This window comes from Nothoprocta perdicaria, unplaced genomic scaffold, assembly GCF_003342845.1.
Source record: "Nothoprocta perdicaria isolate Ctin4 unplaced genomic scaffold, notPer1 scaffold_68, whole genome shotgun sequence".
NCBI lineage: Eukaryota > Metazoa > Chordata > Aves > Tinamiformes > Tinamidae > Nothoprocta > Nothoprocta perdicaria.
Window position 1 is genome coordinate 3,220,629 of NW_020455954.1, and position 21,972 is coordinate 3,242,600.

Sequence of the window (21,972 nt, forward strand, 5' to 3'; positions counted from 1 at the left end):
GCTCATTTCCAAGTGTTACAATTAGAGCTTGACCTCCTATCATTTTCTGATTGCGACTCCACTCTTTCCGTAGCTTTCCTGGAGAAAGTTAACAGGCTTCTTAGAAATGCAACAATGTTTTTTTCACAAAGTGTCGGAGAACTAGAGTAACTGGATAAAAATGGAATTGTTATATGCAGTATAGCATATACAGCTTGAATTTCCACAGAGCAGAAGACAAGAATGTAAGAAATAAATAAGAAATATATGGTTCTATTTAAAGAATAAGAACTTATGTATCCTTTAAAGTTATGTGTTTTAACATGGGAAAAAAAAAACCCTCACTCTTTCTCTTAGCCAGAAAGCTTAGGGCTTTAAAACTAATCTCCAGGGTTGATTAATTATTGAACAAAATAACAATGTCCTAAAGGTGAATAAAACAGGACTTAGAATACAACATTAAAGAGTACAAAACAGCTCTGTTCATGCTTGTGTTCTGGAATTTTTCCAAGCTTCCTAAAAAAAGGGGGAAAAAAAAAAAGGAAAAAAAAAAGAAAAGGCTAGGAGTAGCAGAGCACAGAACCAAATTTAGGATTTGAAGAGATGCAAAATGAAGAAGCAGGGGCAGGGGAGTAGCCCAAGCCCTAAACCCCCATATGCTAACCTGTGTATCTGGATTTGAAGGATTCAATGTAGTCGGCAGCTTCATTTTCATCAATCCCCATCTGCTCCCCTAAAGATTTTGCTCCTATTCCATAGATGATTCCATAGCAAATCTGCCAGAGGACAGTCACAGGAATCACGGGTGTATGGCGAACCATGAAGAGAAAGCAGAGCCAAAACAAAATCAGTGGAAGACAGGCATGTTGGGGCAAGGGTATGCACTGAAGAACAGAGACCACCTCCAAGTACAAGACATTTTCCCACCTTCCTCCCTCAAAACCCAGTCAGCACCAGTTGAAACTTGCTGAGACTGGGAGGACATACAAAGGAATTACTAAACAGCTACTGGCCTGAACAACTCCAGTCACCCCTGAAGCCAGACAGAAAATCTTACTGCTGTGATTTCCTGGTGCTTTGAGCCCCAAGCCTTCCTGTTCACCAATTTGCTGCATAATTATTTTTGCTAAAAAATACCTGCTTAGCTTGTTGCCTGATGTCATCCCCAACAGCTGCAGGATCAAGCATTTTCCATTCCGCTGCGATTCTCCTGAAGACATCAATACCTCCATTTAAGGCTTGGATGAGCCTGTGGTCGCCAGAGAAGTGAGCAAGGATCCTCAGCTCAAGCTGAGAGTAATCAGCAGCCAACATTAAGCCACCTGAAGTGAACACTGAGTTAGTCTGAAGCAATATTATTTCAGAAATTACTCTAATCACACTCCACATCACTCCAACCCCATGATCATCCATCCCCTGAGAAACTGAAGGCCTGAATCCCATCTGCCTGACTGTTGCCATCATTTATGCCTGTTGGATACGAGCATGAAAAGGACAGAGCACATCCTACTAAATTAGAATTTTCCCTCATGCACTGGAAGTAGCTTCACACAGGCATACACAGCGATACACAGTAAAAGGGACTGGAGCTTCTTAGTTGCTCTACTTGCTCCTTCTGCTCTCAAAGTTTTCCCTATACAACTATACAACAAAGTTCCATACAACTTTCTCCATGCACTCCTGCACATGCATGACACAGCTCAAAAGCTGTTACTTCAGCCTGCCTCAATCTGTCTTCTTAGGAAAGGCATTATGGGCTGCTTCTGCCACTGCTGAAAGCGTTCCCAGTTAGCAGTAAAAATGCAACCAGATTCTTGCCTATTGCCCCAAAGCCTGCCTGATTATCATCCAGCCCTTACATCTTGGCCCCAATAAATACTGCCAGACAGGAATCTCTTTGGGCTTCTGTTAAAGAGTCTAATACTTCATATGAATGATCAGCACAGGGGTCAGAGCAGCAGAATTGTAACAAGCCAGGGAAGGCAAGGGGACTGCCATTAGAAACATGTCAGCAAACATCAGGTAAGACTGCAATTTGTGTCTTATTGGCTGCATAAGTATAGCTCTTTAAAAATTATATATACTTAAAGAGGCAATGAAAGTGTGAACATTTGATTCACAACATTTGAATGCTTTCCCCAGCTCAAATGCTTTCCTTTACAGCCTCCTTGTGACTAATTCCGAGGGCAAACTCTGTAATGACAGAATTGGATTTCCAAGTAGGCTGCCAAAACAGGTACATACTGTTATAGTTTGTTCCACTCTTCATCTAAGTTTTTTTGTTAGCTAAGTTCTTAAGAAATAGCTGGCACAGAGCAGGATCTGAGCATTACCTGGGAAGGGAACAAAAGCATGCCTCATGCTAACAGAAAATGGGATTCCTCTTTCTTCAGCTTGGTCTTCAGCCTGAATCTTGGCCCCATTAGGCAAAATACTGGAGCGCATTCGACCTCTGTGGAGACAAAAAGACCAATTGTGCTTCATGGGGTTTAGAAACTATGTTTAAAGATGCTTAATCATTTTTTCTCTTCTGCAATGAATTAGTGAATACAGAGACAATAGCTTCTATTCCATTCTTCTGAGCAATCCATGGCTGTTCTGAACGTGGGAGAATTAGACGGAAGACATAGGAACACTTGAAGGGTTTTACTGATTCTGAGCAGATCTAAAGGTAAGTTTTCCTGGTATATTCAATGTTTGGTCCCAAAATGGATAATTTCACTCCAGAACAGGTAAGAAGAAAGTTCCCAAACCTGTAATGTGTGCAGTTGAGAAAGGTAGCTACAGAGCCCTAAAAGAATCGTAAAAATTCAACATCCCAGCTTGAGTGACAAGTCTTCTCCCAATACCATTTGCATGTTATCACCCACACCAACTATGCCTAGTAGAGACAGAATAGATTTCCCCACAACACTAGCCAGTGCACACACATACACTTGCATACACACATGCTAGTGTACACACAAGTAGGCCTGCAAAAGTGGAACAGAAGTTGCAGAAGACATATTTAGAATATCTTATTATTTTTTCTCTGTAAAGGTGAAGCAAAAAAAAATCCCCAAAGCCAGCTGATTTTCTTTTGACCTTGAGTGGCCATTGTGGGGTAGCTGAATGAATAAGGGCTTTTTAACACAATATAAATCAGCTACACTCCTGAGGTTAGAAGCTTCTTACAGCAGAAGGAAGAAGAAGGATCACTGACAGCTAGGCAGGTTAGCGAGACAAAGGATGAGTCAGACTCAAGCCTGGAAGGCCTGCACCTGCATGCCTGGAGCAGTGACTACACAACTGACTACACAACAACTTATTGTGTGCTAGCAGTCACTCTTCCTAGCACTGTGGCTCAAGGAATTTATCTCCAAAAGTCAGGCGGAGAAGCAGGTGTCTTAGAAAGCACGGCTAGCCTTCCACTTCTCCAGATGGCTGCTCCTGTTCAAGGAAATCTCCAAGATCCCAGGACACTATCCAACCATCCTGCAAAGCTGCTGTGAGCTTGACCTCTATTGCCAGAGCAACTCCTCAGACTGCTACTTTTGCCTCCAGCAACAGGTCTTGTTCTTCTGGAGAACAGAGACAACAGACGAGATCCTGTTATTCCTGTGTTCCCTTCTTTGACCCATTCAATGCGCTCGGCACACTGTGGTAGGAGAAGAGATACAAAGATGCATCTTGCTTACCAGACTGCTACGCAGTTGTTCAAGCATTTACACCCCATGCTGTCAAAATAGGTTTGTTTAGTTAGGAGAAACCAGATTTGGATTTAGAACTGTTCTGCTATCTTCCCATTTTTGCAAAAGATGATTTATAACAAGTAAAATCATTAACAGAGAACAAAAAAGGGTCACAGAGCACTGGCACAGGCTGCCAAGAAAGGTTGTGGAGTCTCCTTCTCTGGAGATCTTCCAAACCCGCTTGGACGCAGCCCTGTGTCATGTGCTCTGGGTGACCCTGTGTGTGCAGGGGGTTGGACTAGATGTCCTCTAGAGGTCCCTTCCAACCTTAAGGATTCTATGATTCTATGAAAAAAACATCCACCTCCACCTGTGCTCTCTGATGCTGCGAGTGGCATGGCATAAAACTGCTGTACCTTCTTCTACTTCTGCCACAAAATTCCCTCCTCTTTCAGAAGAGGTCCTGGGAGGTTTTATAACCAGTCTTATTTCAGATTTTCTTCACACTCTAGATTTTCTTCACACTCAGGCTTTCCAATCAATAACAGGGAGTAAAACACTAATTTCATCTCTGTAGGATTTCATAAAGAGCTTCAGAAGCAAAAGGCACATGAAACCACATACTCTTATTTAGTCTTATTGTGCCTTTCATGTGTCGCTGATATTTAGGAATTTGTTCCCCTGAAATTATAAAAGAAACACTGAGTAATGAGTCACACAGCCATGACCACAGCCACGGGGGAAGCCAGAAAGGAAAAGCTTGACAACTCAACCAAATTCAGACAAGCAGAGCAGACAGAAGCTTTGCCAGATCCTACCTGTCCCCAGAAACAGCACGAGAATAACCATTTCCCCGGGCTCGGGAGGGTGGGCTCTCTTCAACCACAGTTGGCATTTCAATCTCAAAATCTCTTGGCACATTCTGGATATTTGGCTCTGTGAAGGTTATTCGACCTGAGAAGCAAGACAAGACGGAATAAGAAAGAGCCCCAAAGAACCTCTCCAACCCAATGCTTCTAACCTCTAACCAAGTTTTTCTGGGCAAAAGCAAAAAACTGAGGAAAAGGAAGCATTGTCCCACTGCTGCTTTATGAGCTCAGAAACCTGCTAAGAGAAGCAAGACCAAATCCACTGTCTATCAAGCACGTTTTGTAAACAAATCTATTTTCCAGCCTTACTACGCTTTTATTCTAAACTAGAATGTCTTTCTCTGGTGATGGATGCTTTACAACTTTGCTACTTTGCTGTTTTCCACCAGGAATTATAGTTGTAACAGCCTCTTGGATTCTGTTTTCAGCTTAGCAAGCTTATGACATCTTTCCCAAAGTTGTCATAATTCTCTCTCTCATTACTCCTACCTTTAAGGTTTTGGCCATTTTTTCAGAGGGCAGTCAGTAAAATTCAATTTGGATTTAATGGTTTTAAGGTGGTTTCCATTGCAGCTTTTTCATATCATTAATAAAATTAAAAAACAAAACAACAACAACCCCCAAACCTTGGTCCTCTTCTGGGGTCAAAGATTTACATGCTAATACTTGCAAAAAAGGAGTACTACTACTCTGGGAATATAAAAGCTAGGAATTATAATGTATCTGGACTATTAAGGCAGATCAAAGTGAAACAACTGTTTTAATACTGTCACTTGGTTTGAAAAGCAAAACAGGCTTCACTTCTTGTCACTTCCTCCTTAGGAAAGCTGCTAAAAAGCAATGGCAAGGGATATTGGCACACATTTCTTTACCTGTTGCTGTGTGAGTCTGTGACACTGGATATATCCTCTCCATTCCCAGGGAGGAACTGAAACGCTTTTCCCTCTGTAGTGGAAACACGACTTTAGTAATAGCATTGTTGATCCTTCTCCACTCCAGTATCAGCCCTGGCAATGGGTGAAGTGTCTTTAATTTCTCCAAAACATCCTTGTGGAGAGAAAAGACTGCATTTAGCTACCTTAAAAGCTTATTTATTAAATACAGGTTTCACAGTTCTGCAGGGAAAAACACTTCTTCACCCAGAGCAAGTTTCCAAAGTCATTCCATCACATGCACATCCCCCCACTTACACTACCAGCCCCTGGTCAATGAAAGCCCTCTGAGACATGGCTGCAGTATCCTCATCACCACCCTTGAGCATGCACCAACAAGTAAGTCACTTGAAACAGTCAAACAAAGCATCACTTGCCATGGGCCCCCTATATTTCCTCCTCTTGGTCAGTGTTAATGCTGCTCCTCCTCCAGCTTCTTGCACATTTCTCTCCCTGTTCTCTCCTATCTGTATGCTAGGGATACATAAAACAAAGCCCTCAACCATGCTCCTTGCAAGACAAAAGCAGCAAAAAAAAATCTTTTTAGTTAGCATCAGAAAAATGAAGGCACTGACAAGAATTTCAATCATTTGCACAAGATTTTCTCAAAATAATATTCTTGTATTCAGCAGTTGGCAAAGCTTCAGCCCTGCACTTTGCCTCTTGCTCCCTGACCTGCCAGCACTACATGCACTTCTTCACTGCCACTTGAGTTTCAGAGATGAATCCCTGCCTTCCAGCCACTAACTTCTATGGAACAAGGGGAAAACTTGTGTACTGAAGACAGCAAACTTGTTTCTGTTAATAGAAACAAAAATCTGCCGACATCACTGACAACAGCAGTCACCAGCCTGAGGTAACTGGTAATGTATTAATATGCCAATATTAATATATTAACTGCCACACATGTTGGTAGTTTTCACAAGCCTCTGATATGTGTGATTTGATGGGCCAGGTTAATCATTCTGAAAATAGGTTTTTTGAAGCACAAAACATAGATATAGTAGAAAGAGGCAGGAAAAATATTGTGTTTAATCACCTTATGTAAGTAAATTTCAAGCTGATGCTGTAAAATTCTTCTGCTGTTGGCTTTACAAAATTACTGTGCTATTTTGGTCTTCGACTTTGTTCTGCAAACCAAATTCTGCCTGACTTATTCTTATTAAAGCCTTCTATTTATAATTATGCCCTCACTACATGCAGGCCTTTGAAGAGGAGGAGGAGTTGATAATTCCACTCATGAAGAAGACAGAATCCAGTTTGAATGTCCAGCGGTATCTGGAGCTAACTGGACAGCAGAAGGAAGCAAAAATTTACTATCATTTCAATCAGCAAATCTAACTTCGATGTACCCTGAGAGCAGATGTGTGAATTAAAAAGAGTTATTTTTACAGTCGTTTTCAAACTAGAACCAGACTTGACTGTACCTTGGTTGTACTAAACTGCTTGCTCAGCCTAACCCTGTTCCCACTGGCACTTGCTCTTCTTGCACAACCCAGTGTTTTCTTGTTCCCTTTAACTTTCACGTCTCCATTTCGTGGCAACTTCAGCTCCAGGAAGAGAACCTGAAAAAAATCAGCATTTCAGTTTCTATATGCTGCTCTCTGGAGGACAGCAATGACTGAATGACTGAGCATTTAAACAGCCTGTACTCTAACCAAAGAACAGTACTAATGCTTTAGGCAATTAAAAAGCTGATTAATGATCTGTGCTATCAAAGTAATTCCTCCTCATTTTAATTAACTACAAAATCTCATTTTCTAAATACTGTAAGTTTGAGTTCAGATGTGTGTTTTTAGAAAAGGTAATTAACTGCATCCAGTAAGTGAGGTTGCTGCTGACAGCATACTATAAAGTACGGAGCTAAAATGACAGAAAATGGGAAGAAAATCAGCAGAGAAATCCTTGCAGGAAACAGCCCTCAGACACACACAAATGGCACACAAGGAAGTGGTCCCAAACACTTTTTTTTCCCAAAATACCTTGAATATTAGTTTTCCTGCAATGTGCCAGGAGAAAGAAAATGAAGTATACATTCACTTGTCAGCAGAAACAATACAGCGCTTCATTTTTTGGTCTTTGTGCAGCAGAATACACTGTTTAACAGCTATTGTGCTTCATTTCACAGGTGGCAGAAGGAAGCAAAAGTTGTTTTCTCATATGTTTGCGCAGCACAAAAGTTTCAAAGAAACAAAATTAAAAGGGAATAAAGCTCTACTAATCAATACAGGATATGTCAAATGGTTCCTAAAGAAGTTTTACATGAAGAACAAGCTTTCACATTTAAGAAAACTACATCTCAGAAAAGTTTTTCTTCCTGTTTTCCCTGAGCAAGCTGAAATTAGACCAGGGCATTATTGGGGAAATTATTATATGGGGAAAAAGGAACAGTGTGTGGGGGGAAACAGTAGGTGAAAATAGGGAAAGTTGGGTGGACTAGGGAGGAAAGCAAGGGGGCAGCAAAACCAGGCAAAGCGTGGAGGAAAACAGGGAAAAAGGGGGTGAAAAACAGGGAAAAGTGGGAAAAGAAAATGTGGGTAAAAGCGGAGGAGAAGTGAAAGTATGGGGAAAATGATTAAAAAGAAAAAAAAAAGTGAAAGTGGAAAAAACAGCAAAAGCAGAAAGAAGAATAGGTGGCAAAAGATAAAAAAGTGAAAGAGAAAAAAATGAAAATGAGGTGGAAAAAATGAAAGCAGAGGAAAAGGTGACATTGAGGGAAAAAGTGAAAGCATGGGAAAAAAAGGTGAAAGTATGACAAAAAAGGGAAAGCGTGGGGGGAAAAATGAAAGCATGGCGGGGAGAAATAAAACAGTGGAGAAAAAGTGTGGGGAAAAAGTACAAGGGGTGGAGAAGTGAAATGGAGAAGTGAAAGCAGGAAAAAGGAAGAAGGGAAACCAAGAAGGAAAGAGAAAAAAAGGAAAATGTGGGTAAATGAGCAAGGCTGTTGGGAATTCTGTGATTCTGTGAAAGCACAGGGAAAGTGTGGACAAGCCACTGAGCATGCAGGCAAACCATCAAAAGCACAAGTAGACTGTCGAAAGTGTGGGAAAATAATGAAGGTGAGAAGAAGTGAAAGCGGGAAGAAAGACAAAGACGTCTTTCCAAAGAAAGATGGGGAGAGAGGGAAGGGGAAGGGAAGGGAGAGAAGAAAGAGACTGGAGGGAGGGGCGAAATGGGGGAGAAGAGTGGGGAATGTGGAGAAAGAGGGTAGAGGAACGTGAATGATGGGGCAAACAGGGAAACATCTCTCACCTCTGCAACATCATCGGGGCTGGTCAAGGAGAAGCTGTGGCCAGCGAGCTGGTAAGCCTTGGTCTCAAGCTCCCTCAGTTTCGCCTGCATCACTTGCTTCTGGGCCTCGTAGGCTGCCGTGCTGAAACCAATGCCATTCAGCTCCAGCAGAGCCAAGCAGTACTGGGTAGGCATCTCCACTTTGGAAAATGCATCTGCAGTGTGTACAAAAGTCAGGAAAAACTAATGGCATCAAAACCAGAACATTTTTATAGCTGGTTCATCAAATGTAGCTGGGCAATCCTAGAATATCACTTAAATTTTAAAATCCTGAATGTCCTTCCACAACAAAATCTTTCAATACAGATTCATCTTAAATATCTTTGTTTTCAGAGTATCACAGCTTGTGCCCAAAATGTTTTTGCTAAGAAACAGCCACCTCCTTGGATTTGAACATGCTATAAACCACAGGCCTACTACAAGACTATCGAAGTTGATACCCTTTCATTCCACCACTGACATCTTTTAAAGATGTTCCAAAATTTATATATAATGATCATAAATGATGTTGTAAACTGGTGATACAAGATTTAACAGGTCTTGGCCTTAACCTTAAAGTTTGGCTAACAATCTACTGGAGACAAAATTGCAAGGCTCAGGAATGAGGCACTAAGGTTTTCTAATTTCACAGGAACAGGCAGCCAGCAAAATTTTTGTGGAAAGGCTCTGGATCATTCAGTTTAAGTTTACAAGAATTTCACAGATGCGATGCAAAATGAGCAAAGAAAAGCAACATCCTTTGAAAATGTTCATGAGAAACTATAGGGATGCCCACAAAATCCCCTCTGAATGGCTGGCCAAGGCACTTGCCTGGAAGAGGACAGCCAAGGACCAAGTCTGAGATTTGTTTGATTCAGAGATTTGCTGTAACCCAAGTGGGTGCCTTAACCAATGGAACTGTTGGATATTTGGGACACAAACACCTCTTAAATCCTACCTCAAACCCACAAATTGTCCCCCAAAATTTAATTTTTTGACAGATCAGAGGTACTTCCAAAAGGAAATCCCTTTTTTCTTTTAACAAGTCAGTGTTTTGCCATGCTCTTAGATAAGAACTCCCAAAGCACCTTTCTTCTCCCCTCATCATTTACCTCATGCTCCAGCAGCTCCCCTTACCCTCTACCTCCGCCTTTAAGCAGAAGAGCTCTCTTTACCTGCCAGATTCTCCTTCTGCAGTTCAGCGTGGAGCTGGTTCATGACGTTGAAGGCAAGCACAGACTCTACAGCTGCTCGGTACCGCCCAGAGTGCTCTGTAGAGGCACTAAGGCCCAAGCTCTGCACCCCTTGGCCAGTGCCTACGCCCTCCAGCAGAGGTAGCTCATGGGGGAGGAAGCTCGTCACCATGCTGTGCAGGGTACGCTCCTTGGAGCCACAGTCAAGCAGCCAACAGGCAACCTTGGAAGAGAGAGACCCTCCATGAGACATTTCCAGCATTTTAATCATAATACAGTGCAAATAAATAACTGCAGGTTAATGCGAGGTTATAGAGCAGGTCACTTGTCTTGAGCTGGCAGGCAGACTGGAAGCATTTGTGAAAAAAGTCACATGATCTCAGACAGAAACTTCAAGATGGTAAAGTCACTGAAAAGCTTCATTCTCACTGAAAATGAATTTAAAAACCTTATCCTCTGTAAACTAAACGCATAAAAGTGATGCGCTCTGTTTGTCACATACCAAAATTTTAAAAAATGGTTTAAATACGAAAACCAAGATTATGTTTACTCTGAAAGCTGACTTTGTAAAAATCTAGAGTTGCTATCAATTTAGAATCTGGGTCAGGCTGGGCTCTCTTTTTTTTCTGCATATCAATACTAGCAGTAAGAATTCTGCTATTTTCCCTTTGGTATGCACCATACCATCTACCATCTTAAAAGTGATCTGGCTTTTGGCTAGGAGTGGAACAAGAGAGCCTTTATCTTTACAAATGTGTGAAATCTCCACATTTAGGGGGGTTAGATTTGTGATTGTGTCCCTGACCACTCAAGGTATAAGGGAATTAAATAAATGAATGAATGAATGAATAAATAAATAAAATAAAAGTCCCCTTTGTTTAGGATGATCCTATAGGAATGGGGAAGAAAAGCAGGTAATCTTTACACTTGAAAAGATTGGGGGTTTCTTTTAGGAATTCTATTTGGATCCAAGGAAAGAAGGATGATCTTGCAAAAGCTAGTCCTTAAAACAAAAAAAAGCAGCATTAAAAAAGCAGCATCCTTTTTCATGGGAGGGAAGGACAGGGTTACAACCTATTACTGAGTCCCTGCAGGGAGCAGGCCTTTGAATGGGAACAAGAGGAGAAAACAACGAAAAAACAATCAACCAAACAAGCAAATGATAAAACAATAGTTGACATGGATGGTCCTCCCAGAAGGAGCAGCACATCAGTCCCACATTTGGGCCAGCCTTGCAGAAGATACTGAGGGAATTTACCCCACCGCCAGGAATCAGGTTACCGCAGCAGGTGGGTGACGTGCTGCTATGAGGGGAACAGGAGAGGGGGTAAAGGGAGCCCCTGTGAATTGTCTCCATTTTTTTAGGGAGTGGTGCTCAAAAAGTGTCTGAAAAGAAAACACAAATAGAGGAAAGAAGGGTCAAATGTTTGGGACACATTTTTTCTGAAGGTTTATGATGTATTCACCCAGAAAAAAGAATTTAGGGAATTTTAGAAATACCGTCACCCAGGACTAAGAAAGCACCACGACATCTCCTAGGTCTAGTAGGCAATATGTGGCCAGAACACTGTGTCTTGTAAAATCTCTCTGACAGAAAGCCCAGCTGGCACAGACCCTGCCCTTAGATTTTGCAGGCATAAGATCCAACCAGGAGAGTGGATCTTGGGCCAAGAGCAGAAAGAAGTACTGCTGGTGGCAGGGTGGTATGGGCCATATCAGGTGTTACTAACCACAGAAACATCGGTCAAAACAGCTGAGCACGGATGGACTCATCCCACTCGAGCTAAGATTTCCAAGGCTCTAGAAAGATGGACTCCTCAGCTGGAGGAAGAGGACAGAAAGCCCTGGTTGACTCTACATAGAAACGTGGCCGCAATGATGAAAACACAGCTGCACAGTGATGAAAAGCACTGAGAATGACACGTCTGGTGGTGATGCACACACTTCCATACCACTGGTTGGGAGATGGAGAAGGATTCTTGGCTCTAGGGGAAGGAGTGACATGTCTTCCCATTTGTCTGTTTAAAATAGTAGTTTTGCCCAATCAATTTCTTAATCCTACAGACCTTTGGGTCCTCAAAGCTTCCTTCCAAGGAGATGCCACAAGCCATCACCAGGGTCTTGTAGTGCTGAATGAAGTTGTACATGACCATTGAACGCTCTTGCTTGGTTGTCTTCTGCAGGTACTGCTGCAAGTGATACAGTCTCTCTGTTACTGACAGGTTTTCATCCAAAGGTGGCGGTGCCAAACTCATACTTATTTCTAGGACAGGAAACACAAGCAAAGATCATCTATTTATCTATTATAAGGTAGGAAGGGTGAGAAAAAATCTTGAATTCTATCAACTGAAACATGAAGTACTGTGCACAGTGCACAAATAACAAGAAAATAATGCTGTTTTTATGTTTTTATTTATTGTAGCATAGCAAACCCAGAACTCTATAGTTTCATAGCACCCAGAAAGCAATATGCTGTATCTATAACTGAAGGAGGTACAGGAATCAACCCCTAGCCATGAAGCTAATAGCACAGGTGGGTCATGTCCTTTGTGCTAGTAACACTCCCCATATCCACTCATTCCCATGAGCACATTTGTTCTTGAAGCTGGAGGAAGTTGAAAGGAAACAAGGGAGTAAGGGTAGCATTTAAGCAGTCCGCATGATACGCAGCCCAGTGCTTTAGCCCACCACCTGCCCTTCTCATAGAGCAGCAAATACCCACAGCCATTTGTTCAAGGGTATTGAACACGTAAGACACTTAAGAGCACTGCACAAGTAACATAGCTAATTGCCTGGTGCACAGCAGAGCTGTGGTAGGGATGTTCAAAACACTTCAAAAGAATCTATCATCTCCCCCAGCTTGTTTCTTGAAACACAGCATCAAGAAATGCAGCAGGACCTCTCTGCTTGCTCACCTGTCTCAGCTTGGCTCTGCTGCAAAGAGATGTAGTAGGCATCTTTTCCACCCCAACACACGGCCAGTCCCACTACCAAGACGTCTTCGCAGCCTTGGACAGGAAATCCATCACCTTGAACTCGTGTTCTCTGAGGAGATTTTACTAGGGGAATATGCTTTTAGTTACAATTATAAAAAGGCATCTGTAAATACAGAAGAGTTTGGATTCGGAAAATTTAAATGCACACAGCTGTCTAAATTCCTTTAAAATTATATGTAACGTTTACCTATAGAGAGAAATTCTGTGCTTTTTTATTTTCTGGAAAAAAAAATGTTAAGAATGGTAAGATCTTCTCTTCTCCTTTAATGACCAGTACAACATACTAACTCTGGCCTTTCCTAGAAATCTCTTGAAGTGTTGAGACTTAATTCTATTTCCTCCTTTCGCTCTGTGAAACATTCTGTATTTGTCCATCAGAATTATATTTTCATAGTGAAGATGGGCTGTTGTGACGACCATATGATAGCAAGTAACCCAACTCTGCTTAATCTTGTAATTTTACAGGAAGAGTATGTTGATATAGCAGCAGCAAGTAACAAAGTGGAAGACATGAACATGTCTGGCAGCAAAGGGAAAAAAAATAAGCAGTTACAAAAGCCCGGGAACTGATCTAAATTTCATATAACAGTGAATTATGAATTAACCTTTTGCTGACTGCAGAGTATTTCTCCTAAGCTCAACAACACTGCTTGGTGCAAACCCTGAACAATTTGAGAGTACAGTATACTCCCAAATACTGATTTTAAAATACATTAAAATTCACTAAAACATGGAAAGAAAACAAAACAAAAAAAGACAAAAAGTCACAAGCAAGGACTAGCACCACAGGCTTATTCTTCCCAGCTCCATCCCCCCATGCAATGCTTGACCTCCCCATCCTCTGCCAAGACCCAGCTCGTTTGCTTTACAGGGATCAACGATATTCAATTACGTCAGCAATTTTCCTCCTTTCTTTTTGCCAATCTTTTCCTCTCTCGCCTTAAAATGAAGAAGCCACCTTGTTGCCTGCAAAATAACCAACGGCAACACGGAACTGACCTTGTTTGAATCTGCCACCAATTGTGGATCTGGGAGACAAGAGACACTTGGCTCTCTCGCATGCTACCGAGACGGAGAATCTGCTTTTCTCTCTCCATTCTGCAAGGAAAGTCTGGAAAAGCGCCTTGTCGCTTGCTACATCAATAATAGTGAAGCTTTCGGCACTTGACGGAACGAGTGGTGAAACATCCTGAGACAGCTGCAGTGAAAAGCCTTGGTCTATAATGGAATCATCCTTCCCGTCAGCCTCGGCTGGGTCTCCCCTCCCGGCATTCAACTGCAGTGGGTTTTCCTGCTGCTCTGCATCATCCCTCCTATTCTGCTTCGATTGGAACTGCTGCCCTTCATTTGTGTAGGTAACACGTCTCTTCTTCCCAGATGTTACCAAACTCTTTGAAAAAGGCTCTGTCGGCGGTGTTGGAGGAATAAACCCATTAGCACTGTCTGGTGGCGGATCTTTGCAAGAGTTTTTTAAATCCTGGCACGTGGGCAAAGACTCTGGCTGACAAGGGTCCAATTCAAAAACTGGAGCTGGCTCCTGTTTAGCATCCAAAGCAACTAACTTTCCTTTCAAACAGGAGCTTCTTGGACTTCCTGAAACAGGCTCAATGCCTGAAGGACTGGGCCATTTGTCTAAGACATCCTGCAATCCTGGGCTTAGTTCAAACGTGCAGTCAGTCCATGCCACTGGATGGATTTTCTTGTCTAAAGCTCGTTGGCTTTTTTGAAGCTTCTCAGGTAGTTCTTCCACTAAATCCATTGGTCTGGGTTCACTGCTATGAATCACTGACTGAGCATGAATTGTGGAAGGAAGATCTCCCAGAAATGATGGGGAATTTGCATGATCTAAAACTTCAGCTATCACATCAGAGAATGCTAGAGACACATTGTTACACTGTGCAGGCTCCTCAGGCTCTTTCTGATTGCCACTGACCTCAGATTTATTCTGCACAGGCCTTAGGTTCTGCAAAAAAACATCTGAGGCGGGCAAAACCTCCTGCTCTCCCCCAGGTTCTTCTCTGTCAGCCTCCATGACGTGAGGAGCTGAAAGGTCACTGACATTGCTGAAGCTGTCATCAAACAGCAAGCTATCACTCATGTTGAGGCTGGTTTCGGGGACAGGATTTGGGCTTTCTAGCTGCACAAGGTGCTGCCTGCCATCAGGAGAGGCCCTTTCAGTAGGGCCTTTGGAGGCACATTCCCCTTTCACCGAATGCTGGGTCTGGTAATCCTGTAGAAAACTGTGCAGCTGGGAGTCAGTCACTGAGAAATTGCATCCTTTAAGGCAAGGGGCAGATTCTGTTTCTTTCCCTAGAGGCTGCAAATTAAGGCTTCCAGACTCCCTAACTTTATGACTGCAGGGGTGATCGACGGCTTTTGTGATGTTGTTTGTTGTGCCAAAACTCGATAAGCCCAGCCCCCTAACTGTTGCAGCCAGTTTTTCATCAGGAGCCTTTTCAGCCCGTGAAGTACTAGCACAGCTCAGTAAGTTGGAGATTTCTTGCTGTGGTGATGCTGCCAGCTCTGTACCTCGTTTTCCCTGATCTCCTGCAGTTCCAACTGCTACCTCCTGTTTTAAGATCCTCTCAGTCTGAGTATCCAGCTTGAAGCTGTCTTCAAAGTCTTTAGATTCGGAGAAGGGATCAGAGAATGCCCCATTCTGAATACCATCTACAGCAGAAGCAGCTCTGGATTTTAACAGAGAGTCTTTCAGAATATCCCCAGGACAACTGTCACCTTTCTGCACTCCTCCAGCTTGTAACAATGTTCCACTGGGCATTTTGCTCCTATTTTTGCCACTATTCTGAATCTCGAAGAGGCAGGATTTATCTTCAACAGGACAAAAATGCACAGACTTCTGTTTTCTGCTGCCATTATGGATATGTCCATCGCCACAACAACTGGCAGTTACATTACAATGATCTGTGTCGAGAGAAGTCTGCTGTTTACCAACTGTCTTGCTAGTAGAGCCATTGCCTGCTTGCATTTTATTTATTTTATTCTGCTTATCATGAATATTTTCATTTTTCAGCATCCTAGCACTAGTAGATATTACTGCACTTTCTACACCATCTTTTGTCTCCATATTGACTTGTGGAGTACCCTGCATTATAGTAGCAGCCTGAAAACATACTCTCCCCTGTGGCAGGCCATCACTGCTGGTGGAAGGCTCTGTAAATAATCCTACCATTTTATCTTTGCTCCCAACGTTAACTTCCCCTTTAGGTATGGAATTTGAGACCTTGTGAGTCACAGATGCTTTTCCTATAAATTCCTGCTTATTTTGGTGAGGAAATAAAACATCTTTAGCAATGTGGTGGTGAAAAATGGGCGGCTCCTGTAGGTCTGTGCTAGGCATATCTGAAACCTCAAGCAGTGACCTCCGCAGTTTGGAAGCAGGTTTTGGAGCAGTTCTGTTCTTACTTCGGTTCAAATGTGTGTCCGTACTTCTTACCAGTCGAGAAGCTGAAGACATTTTTCTCAGTGCTGGTGTGTCTCCCTGCTCAGCAGAGAGTGGCAGAATCACCCTCCTGGACTCTGTCTTGGTTTCGACCTGAGAAGCACCTTTTGTGTTTGCCTGGTCTCGGCTCATATTTGGCCTTTTCCGAGCACTCTGCACAACATCACTGTTTCCTTCCTCTGCCTGAACCTGTGCCCTGCCTTGGGCTTCGCTCTGAAAACTGGAGGTTGCTGTACTCCCGCTCAGTCGCCTTTTACATCCCTTTTTAAGGCAGGATAAGTTTCCAGCCTCGAAGCCAGAGCCATCACACTGCTGAACTCTGTGCCACTGCTTGTTTAATGCCCTACAAGGTGGAGCAGACCATTCTCCATTCGATCTACATAGTCTGTCTTCCAGCTCGGACTCATTGCTGGTCACAGAGGATGTATCAGACTCAAGAAAAGACTCTGGGTTCCACTGCACTCCCAGCAGCGCCAGGTCCTGCTGAAGAAGTCCCCGGGCTTCCTCCACAATGCGGGAAGCTGCCTCACTTTCACTCAAGCCCTTCATTCCGGCGATCCAGACGCTGCGTTTGCTGCGACGCTCCTCTGCTGATTCCTCATCTTCATCCACAGCCCTCCGGACACTACAGGAACGGCAGCAGATAGATGTAAACATTTATACAGGTCACAGGAAACAATGTAAGGAGCAGGCACTATACTGCTCCGCTCCTATTTCAATTAGCATGATAGCTTCAAAGACTGATAGGAACTTCATGCTAGAAGTTTATCATTGCACTAGTACAAGGTCACAAGACAATCTCATAAGATATACTGCAATGAATCATTAATTAATTTGATCACATGGAGGAACAGGAAGGCACCAGCTCTTCTTCAGAGATGGCAAAAAGCCTCCCGGAAGCTTTAACAATTTGCCCACAGATAAGCAGTAGGTCAAGAAAGAACAAAAAAATGACCTCCCAAAGTTATGTTGCAAATACAATAACTTAAATACATTTCAAAATAATTATGGAATCGTTGTGATCAGTCACAGTGAGCTATACATTATTTTATAATCCATCTCCATATGAGGAAGAACTTTACTGTGAGGGTGCCAGGGCCCTGGCACAGGCTGCCCAGGGAGGCTGTGGAGTCTCCTTCTCTGGAGATCTTCCAAACCCGCCTGGATGCCGCCCTGTGCCCCGTGCTCTGGGTGTCCCTGCTGGAGCAGGGGGGTGGACTGGATGATCTCAACCAGTCTGTGATTCTGTGATTTTTAATTAGCATTTGGCACCAAATCCCAAACGGTTGCCATACTTCAATACAAACCTCTTCCTGTAAATCTGCACCTTACAAACAAAGCTCTTACTGCGCCCTGGCCTGCCTCCTCACCTTTTAAATGGCACCGAGGAGGTGAGCGCAGCTGCCACGTCACCAGCACTGGCTTTGGCGAGGTCAGCCACGGTGAGGAAGCCGGCGCTGTAGAGCGTCCGAGCGCCCTGCGCGTTCAGCGCGGAGATGCGCACCAAGTCGCACAGCTCCCTGTGAACACCAAAAGTGAGTCGGCTCTGGAACTGAGAAAGCAACTGCTCCATGTTGTGCCAGCCCAGGCGATTAGCGAAAACTGTTACCATCCCTAGAACATAAAAGTTGCATCAGGGACTGCATCTGTTGCAAGTAGACGCTAGGTTCGCTTCTACTAAGTTAGATGCAGGCTCTCCCCTCATCTGATTAGGCATTACCTTTACATTTCTAACCTCCCAGTACATACAGCAACTGCCATCGTTCCCTAACATATTCATATTATGTCTTTGATTAGGAGCTGCTCTGCCAGAACTCAGGTTCAAGCTGGAGTTAATCAGTTTGCAAGTAAGGCGGGAATTCCAAGGATCTTAATCGTGCAAGTAAGAAATGCACACACAGGATATAACAGGATCCCCATGAACCAAGCCGAAGGACGAAAAGAGAAAAAAGAGCAATGAAAGGCATTACAAGGATATTAAGGATATTACACAGATATTACACAGATATATTACATTAATATACACAGATATTACGGAAAGTTGGCACTGATTTCCGTAACAGCAGAACTTGACCTGTATAATTTCAGGTACTGAGAGTCTCATAAGAGATGGCAAAACCTACAGTACATGTTACAACTGCAGCCATACGAGCATGGGAGGAGGGTGAAAAAAAATAAAAAACAAACACAGGATAAAAGACAACTTCATATTCTTAGTTTGCACCTAGAGAATATGAAAATAACTGAAAGACACAGCATCCCTCAACATCATTGTTAATAGTGATTATGGAATACAGCTTTTATCGTATCTCATGCCAACAGATTAACTTCAGTTCCCAAGTTATTTTTGTTGCTGTACTAATCCACCTGACTGCTGAAAACGACTAGCACTGTGAATACAGAATTGGGAAACTGCTACAGCAAAAAAATTATTTATACTCCAGAATTAATTTAAACTACTCTGGCTCAGTTGGCGTGGCCTTTTCATTTTGGGGCTTTGACTCATGCTGCAACCCATACAAGGGGTTTGGCAAGTTGAGCTACAACGGTCTTCCCAATTGAGGGCCCATTTACAGACTAATGGAGGACTCTGGGTCCTCTGTTACTTTAGGTGAAAGAAAAAAATCTCTTAATCACATGGTTGTGCTATGTTACCTATTTTCCTGCACAGCCTCCTGTAAGAAGATAACTTAAAGGTTACAGCTCTCTGATCTCTCTGTATCTGGGGATAAATGACCTGGAAACTACTCACTCTGTTTCATAACTTCCAACTTTCCGGCAAATAAACTTTGCAACTGGAAAACAATCATTGTGAGGTTTAGAGACCCTAAACTTCACCCATTCTAAAGGCATTTTTTACTGTGAAGCAAAGCTTCAGTATGAACCTGTACTTAATATCCATGATCAACATTGAACGGATTATTTTGCTGCAAGATAAACAAACAAGCAGTTTCTGTAGACTTCAGCACATTACAACCACTCCTGATTCCACTCCGTTCACCCCCATTCCCACAGCACACACTGTGACTCCATCCCACAAATTAAGTTTTAAAACTGGAAGTTACAAGACCTACTGCTGTTAGTATCACGCTGCAGCTTTCAAATCCCCTAATTTGAAAAGAAAGAAAAAAGAGCAGCCCAAGATTCCTCAGAGGTTTTTTGCTCCCACAACTCACCTGCATAGGTGGCAGCAGACTGCTGCAAGGATTGAAGCTGGCCACGACTACAACCGTATTTCTTGGTCATATCTTTTAAGGGAACCTCACTGATTAAATCCAGGAGGGCAAGACTGGTGAAAAACCTGTAGTAAAAGCACACACAGCAATAAAATCATCATCTAAGGCAGGTTAGTGCATGGGCAAAATGCACTGTGATAATACAGGACAAAAGGGCAGTTAAGTGTAGCCACAGAAGAAACACAAAAGATGGCTCTGAGAGTATCAACTCAAGCATCTCAGGAGAGCCACATTCTTGGTTCACAGTAGATCAGACCCAGGTTCTCTGTAAACCAATCTGAGCAACCAGCTCATGCAGCTCGTGCTCCAGAAAGCATGCAGAGAACTGGTCCTCTCTGCATGTTACAGCTTCTGGTCTTTGTGCATTCGTGTCCAGTTGTGTGGATTTTTGGCCTACCTTTTGTGAATGGCCATTTGTCTGTGCTGTTTCTCTGTTTTAGCTATGATTTTGCCCTTTACAGAGCGAGCCAGAAAGCCTTCTTCAATCCCCACAAGCTCAGCTACACGCTTCATTGAGGCAGGCAGCTTCTCCCACAGGCAGAAAAACTGGTACCAATCAATTGTGGTCCACTCCTCATACACAGGAGTAACCTGAAGGAAGGAAGCCAGTGCAAAAACTATTTCAAAGTAACAAGCGGAGCAGAGCTTCTTCAAAGATGACAGTAAACTAGAGCAGGACTTAGGAATGTGGCTAGAGCATCCTATGTGCTACTCAGAGGCACAGAGTAATAACCATGTAGCGTGAAGAAAGTAAAAGTTTGTCTGAGTCTTTTCCTTGTTTATTGGTTTTTAATATCTGTGCTGCGGAGATCTGACTCATGCTATATGCTGTAATGATTAAACAGTTTGGAATATCTGCCAGATTGCTCCCTAAATGCAAGCCACCAGAAACTTCTTTAAGATTGTATATAATTTGAGATTATTCTCCTCTGACAAAACTCACAAACATCTATCAGCCTATTAAAACCAATGTCAAGAGGGTATTTTTCCTGCACACTACAGGAAAAAAAAATCCAATAATAGCTACCATACTAACGACTGCCAAGACATATGATCAAGCAGAAGGGAATGTAATTTTTGTTTTGTTCTGTTTTTCTTTACCAGAGTTTACTGAAGTTTGCATTCACCTTGAACACAATGCATCTCAGCTTTTATTAATAGTAACAATAAAGCCACCAAAAGCCTTCACACAATTCTAGAGATAAACGATTCTGTTACCATTCAAACAATGCAGAATCTGATTCAGCCTTCAAATCTGTGGCATGCTGCAAGATCAGTAATTTTGAAACAACTAATAATAGTTCTTTAGGAGCATTTAATAGATGCACAGAGTACCAGATGCCTAGACAGTTTTAAAATGTGCATCTTCTTTCATCTGTTGAAAAGAGCAAGAGCTACTGAAGGCTTTTGCTTTTGGTATTTTCTTTTTAATCAACTTTGCTAAAATACAAGGCCTTGAAATTCAGTCCCAGATTTTTATAGTCACAGGTTCATGACTTTCTCTCCATAGATCTTAGACTACATTGGTGAAATTTCCAAGCGCATATGTACATAAATCTCAACCAACGCTCCCTTCCAAAGATTGAGCATACTCCTTCCTTTAGCCAAGGTAGGATCTGCAGACTGAAGCAAACTAAATCAGAACCAGATTTTCAGCATTTGAGGTGCAGCCTGCTGAACCTAAACTTGGGCATCAATCAAAAACAACTCGACCAGTCCCCTTCAAGTATTTGAGAAAAAAAAAATCCTACACACAAACTCATGAACTTCTGAAATGCGTTTGAGGAACCCTGCACTGGGTTTTCTTTCCTTTCCTACTTTTGGCAGTATAAGCTGATAAAAAAGAAAGGGAGAAAATAAAAGGGGAAAAAAAAAGGAATGAGGAACCTACCAAATAGACAATATGCAGATCATTCTCCAGAACGAAGCTTTTCATAGCTCGCTGCAGATCAGCAAAGATTCCCATGGCTTCAGTTGGTGAAAGAGAAGAGGAAAGAGTAGCTGACCCAAGATGTGTGGGATGATAAACTTTTGCTATGAAATAAATAAATAAAAGACATTTAAGTGCAAGGCTGTATCTCACTTTCAGGTTGCAAGACATTTTATAGATATTTATTCTAATAACTTTCCTCAACTGCCCTTTAAAAAAAAAATGAGTGCTCCACATTTTGAAGACAGGAAAATTAAAGAGAAAAAAAAAACCAACTTAATATCTGGCCTAAGTCTAAGTTAATCTTTTTGAGAGACTGCATTATACATTTAGCTTCCTTAAACTTGTATTCAGAGTAACACTTAACGACAGTTATTTGAACTAAAAACACAGTGATTCCATCCACCATCACATGTCCATTAATTATTATTTTGAA

General features: G+C 42.4%; 1 protein-coding gene across 1 annotated transcript in view; it reads right to left on the minus strand.

Annotated features, from left to right (window-relative positions):
• The window catches only part of POLQ (DNA polymerase theta), a 46,924-nt gene that overhangs the window by 5,245 nt on the left and 19,707 nt on the right, over window positions 1-21,972 (minus strand). The window contains exons 11-25 of the mRNA XM_026050322.1: window positions 21,498-21,640; window positions 20,004-20,197; window positions 19,547-19,671; window positions 17,741-17,984; window positions 13,901-16,995; window positions 12,830-12,973; window positions 11,981-12,177; window positions 9,897-10,137; window positions 8,704-8,897; window positions 6,879-7,016; window positions 5,392-5,566; window positions 4,469-4,604; window positions 2,313-2,431; window positions 1,117-1,301; window positions 644-755 (exon numbers count right to left, since the gene is read on the minus strand). Coding sequence (XP_025906107.1) covers window positions 644-755; window positions 1,117-1,301; window positions 2,313-2,431; window positions 4,469-4,604; window positions 5,392-5,566; window positions 6,879-7,016; window positions 8,704-8,897; window positions 9,897-10,137; window positions 11,981-12,177; window positions 12,830-12,973; window positions 13,901-16,995; window positions 17,741-17,984; window positions 19,547-19,671; window positions 20,004-20,197; window positions 21,498-21,640 — 5,442 coding nt within the window. The remainder of the gene's footprint in view (window positions 1-643; window positions 756-1,116; window positions 1,302-2,312; window positions 2,432-4,468; window positions 4,605-5,391; window positions 5,567-6,878; window positions 7,017-8,703; window positions 8,898-9,896; window positions 10,138-11,980; window positions 12,178-12,829; window positions 12,974-13,900; window positions 16,996-17,740; window positions 17,985-19,546; window positions 19,672-20,003; window positions 20,198-21,497; window positions 21,641-21,972) is intronic.